Genomic DNA, 4607 nt, shown 5'->3' on the forward strand with positions numbered 1-4607 from the left:
CCCCCCCCCTTTTCAGTCATTTGCTCCAGCTCCTGGTCCCCTGGTCTTGGTCCTTGGCCCTGCCCCCTGATCATTTAGCCCCACCCCCTGGGTCTCTATTCAGTCCAGGGGTGTATCTGGGCTCAGCTGTGGCTGGGTCTGTGCCAAACTGGCAGCCCAGACACCCAGGTTCTCTCCCCAGCTCTGGCAGGAGGGTGGAGGGGTTTTGACTGGGTTGGAGTGGGGGAGGGGCATCAGGACTCCTGGGCTCTCTCCCAGCTTAGGCAGGGGTCTAGCAACCAGCCCAGACACCTGGGTCTGCTTCCAAGTCGCTCCCATGGCTTCAGACCGGCTGCATCCGGTGCTGGACGTCCGGCTTCCTGGCAGGAAACAGTTCCCCGGCCTGTTTCAGCCCTTGCTGATGGTGTAGGGCATGGAAATCCTGCCCCTGCCCCTGCCCCCTCAGGGGAACTGAAGCACAGCATGGGAGTGGGGCTGGGTTCCCAGCAGCAGAGATGGAGAGGGGGCAGATGCAAGCAGCCGAGAGCCTGGATTCCATCCCAGCTGTGGGACCCAGTAGGCTAGGAGACCCTGGACATCTGGGTTCTGTGCTGGCAGGAGAGTGAGGCCTAGTGGGTGTGACTGGTAGGAAAGGGGGCTGGGAGCCCGGACACTTGGGTTCTCTCCAGCTGTGGCAAGGAAGTCAGGGCTGGGGGTTAGAATAAGGGTAGCTGGGAGCCTGGACTCCTGGGTTCCCTGTAGCATGGCTCACCTCCTTCCTTCTCTCTCCATCTCCAGGCCTTCCACATCTCAGGCATGTTCCAGCCTCAGCGCCTGGCCCCCCAGCAGCTCCCTCCCTGCTCGGACAGCCCCACCACCATTGGCCACACCCACTGCTGAGGGGAGTGGAGCAAGGGCCAGGACCCCTGGGGGGCCACCCCCTGCTGGACACCTGGCCCAGGGGCATGGGTTCATCACTGGAAGACCCACTATCCTAGGTCCCAGCAAGACAGGAAGTCCTGCTTTTTCTTGGACCCAGACATTGCCAGGCATGACAGGAAGTCCTGCCTTTTTCCTAGGTCCAGACACTATAGGAAGTCATTCCTTTCCCTGGGCCCAGGAACGAGAGGAAGTCCTGCCTTCCCTGGGTCCAGATGCTACAGGAAGTCCTGCCTTTGTGCACATCATGGAAACTGGAGGTAGCTCTGGAGCAGTGGAGCAAAGCATCACAGGAAGTCCCACCTCCTCTCAGAAGGGCATTACAGGAAGTCTTGCCTTCCTTTGCCAGGACTTGGCAGCACCTACAGAGGAAGTCCCACCCCCCCACACCCCTTGCCAGGGCATTACAGGAAGTCCCACCCTTCACGCTGGGATTTCCCCCCTCATTGAAGGATAACACAGAGGTCCCTGACACCCCACCAGGATCAGGTCTTCCCACCCCCTTCACCCCCCTACAACTGGGAGTGGGGCTTGGACTTGGCTATGGGGCACCAGAGCGCCCAAACTACTACATGAAGGACAAACCACAGGCCACAGCACCCAGTGGAGGGGAGGCATCAGGAGACCCCACCTCCTCCATCCCAGTGCTCCCAGTTGGCTAGTCCCAGTAATGTGAATATGAATTTTGTAATAAATGGTCCAGGCCATCTGCTGGGCTGTGTGCAAGTCTGGAGCAGTATCCCACCCCAGAGCTGCCTGCATCTTCTGCAGATAAAGCCTTGATTGTCCCCTGGGAAGAGAGAACAGGGGCATCCCAGCTCCTAGTCCCCCCTGCTCTACCCCCCCACCCTTCCCCCTTCCAACACTCTCCCAGAGCTGGAGGGAACCCAGGCACCCCAGCTCCTAGACCTCCTTCTCCCCACACTGCTTTCCAGGCTTGACCTAGGTCCCATGCCTGGCTAGGGTAGGGGAGTGGGGTGGGGAGTGGGCTGGTAACCTGGACACTTTGGTTCTCTCCCAGCTCTGGGAGGGAGTTGGGACTAAGGGTTAGAGGGGAGGGGCTGAAAGGAGGATGGTGTCTTCTGCCCTCAGACTTGGGGTTCCCCCTCCTACTTTCCCTGCCCCCATTGGGGCCTGCTGGGGAAGAGGAGGAGGGCTAGGTCCCTGCCCTGCAGCCAGGGAGCAGCTCCATTGGTAGAAGTGGGTCCCAGACACACATGGGCAGGTACCATGTATTGTGTCGGATGTGGGGGGTGGGGGAGTGTCCAGAATACCTGGGGTCTGATTGGGGAGTGCATGTGTCCTGGGCACGGGGGGGGGCAGGACACCTGGGTTCGTAGCTGGGGGTGCCTGGTCTCCTAGGTTCCAAGGGGCTGGGCTCAGTGCCTGTATGTCCCCAACACCTGGGTTTTCTACAAGTTCTTCCCTGCTGGCTTCCTGCAGGGGCTGTGTATGGAGCTCTGCCCTTGTGTGGGTATCCCCAGACCTGTGTTTTCCAGCCCGTGTATACCCATGTGTGTCTATGCACATGTGCCATCCAGGCGTCTGGGTTCCTGCCTGCACTCCTTCCACTGCCTCCAGCTCAGCTCTCATCCCTGCCCCCTGGCCCACCAGCTGTGCGGGTGGCTGGATACTCATCTCTCAGCCGTTTCCCACACGCAACTACCATGACCCTGGGGAACAGGGCCTGGCTCAGCCCCCTGGGCTGTAGGGACTGCAATGCAGCCACCTCTGAGGTGGGACAGCAGCCCCTGGCCCTACCGGTGCCCGGCGCTCCCCACCCAGCCCCGGGACCGGTCCGGGTGGATGAGCAAGTTTTTCCCTGCCAGGGACAACGAGTTCGGAACAAGCCTGATGTTATCTGCAACACGCCCTGCTGGGGGGACCCGCCCAAGGCGACCGGCAGTACCCCCCCTTCCCCCACTCCTCCCTGCCAGTGCTGGGGGCCGGGCCTGTGCCGCCCCCTGGGCGCTGCATGGCTGCGTGTGGCTCTGCCGCCGCCTGCTGGCTGACAGAGCGGTGCGGCGGTGCTGCGCATGCGCAGTGGCGCAAGAAGGGTCCCTACAGGCTGGACCTGCCAACCCCACCTGCGGGTCCAGGAAGAGGGACGTGCTGCCCGGCCCCCACCCGGCCGGGAGCTGGACGGACGGACAGGGACAGGGGGCGTGGAGATGACCGGATGGATGGAGAGAGAGAAGGATAGAGATAGACAGATAGCGATAGAAGGAGAGAGGGAGGGATTCACACAGACGGAGTGATGGATAGAGAGAATATATACACAGACACCAATGTGTGATAGAGACAGAGACTGCATGCATGCATAGGGTGACAGAGGCATGGATGAATAGGTTAACGGATGGGTGGATGACAGAAAGGTAGAGAGATGGCTGGAGGGATGTAGACAGACGGGTAGATGATAGGCAAGCAGGCTGGATGGGTGGTGGGTGAATGGAGAAACGGGTGGGTAGACAGAAACAGACAAAACGCACAGGAAAACATGTATGATAGACAAGATGGATGGATGGATGGATAGATACACGGGGGAATAGAGGGATGGATGGAGATAGTGATAGACCGGTGGGTAGACGGAAGGATACACGCGGACGGATGGATAGATTATATAAATACACAGACAGAAATATAGAGATATATAGGTACAGACAGACGGAGGGATGGAGGGAGAGACAGGTGGATGGACAAATGAATATAGATATAAATACACAGACAAACATTTACGATAGAGAGATGGATGGACAAGATGGATGATTAGAAAGACAGACAGATATACATGGATGGATGGACGGACAGACAGAAGTGGATGGAAAGACAGATATAAATATAAATACACTGACAAGCCTACATATATGATAAGGACAGATAGACAAGACGGATGATTAAATAGATGGTAGATAGATAAACAGATATAGATGGATATAGATATAAATACATAGACAAACATATAATAGAGGGACAGACAAGATGGACGATAGACAGACGGATGGATGGATAAGTAGGTAGGTGGATGGTGGAGATGTATAGAGAATGGATGGATGGATGGAGGCAGAGGTACGTGGGGAGGCAGACACGTCCATGTGACAGACAGACCAGGGCTGTGCGGACAGACGACCCCGCCGGGCCCCGTCCCTGCACTGCGGGGACACGGGCCTGTGGTCTGTGCAGTCTCGGGTCCCCGATGCTGGGACGCCCGGGTTCTGCCTGGCGCTGCGGGGTGCTCGGCGCTGCACTGACAGGGGGAGGCACCAAGTGCCCGGCAACTCCCGCGTCTGCGCAGGGTTTACGGCTCCTCCCCCGCAGGCTTTAAAGGGCCCGCGCAGCCGGGGCTGGGCGGGAGGTGGGGTCCGGTTTGTAGGCGTCGCGTGTGTGCAGAAGGAGGCACCGGCGCCATGAGGGAGATTGTGCACCTGCAGGCTGGGCAGTGCGGCAACCAGATCGGGGCCAAGGTCAGCCCGGGACCGGGGCCCCGGAGGACGCCCCCGCCCAGCCGGGGTCGGGCCCCTGGGAATCCTCCTCCCCCAGCCCGGATCGGGGCCCCCAGGCTGCCCCCTCCAATCTCCTCCAGCCAGGATTGGGACCCCGGGAACCCCCCTTTCCCGCCCTCTCTTGCCCCAGCTAAAATTGCTCCCCCCCACTCCGGGATCTGGGTCCACAAGCCGCCCCCCGCCCCACCG

The 4607-nt window shown here is 59.6% G+C and overlaps 2 protein-coding genes across 8 annotated transcripts in view; both read left to right on the forward strand.

Annotated features, from left to right (window-relative positions):
- LOC102383543 (phospholipid phosphatase 3-like) overlaps nt 1-1790 on the forward strand; it is a 7657-nt gene extending 5867 nt beyond the window's left edge. For all 7 annotated transcript variants that reach the window (XM_006023351.2, XM_006023350.2, XM_025203960.1 and 4 more), the window contains one exon: nt 778-1790. In XM_006023351.2, the coding sequence (XP_006023413.1) occupies nt 778-879 (102 nt within the window). In that variant the 3' untranslated portion in view covers nt 880-1790. The remainder of the gene's footprint in view (nt 1-777) is intronic.
- A 2432-nt stretch (nt 1791-4222) lies between these two features.
- The window catches only part of TUBB4A (tubulin beta 4A class IVa), an 8497-nt gene continuing 8112 nt past the window's right edge, over nt 4223-4607 (forward strand). Inside the window, exon 1 of the mRNA XM_006023352.3 lies at nt 4223-4379. Within this exon, the coding sequence (XP_006023414.1) occupies nt 4323-4379 (57 nt within the window). The 5' untranslated portion in view covers nt 4223-4322. The remainder of the gene's footprint in view (nt 4380-4607) is intronic.

Source organism: Alligator sinensis, unplaced genomic scaffold (genome assembly GCF_000455745.1).
Source record: "Alligator sinensis unplaced genomic scaffold, ASM45574v1 scaffold707_1, whole genome shotgun sequence".
In the NCBI taxonomy this organism is placed as follows: domain Eukaryota; kingdom Metazoa; phylum Chordata; order Crocodylia; family Alligatoridae; genus Alligator; species Alligator sinensis.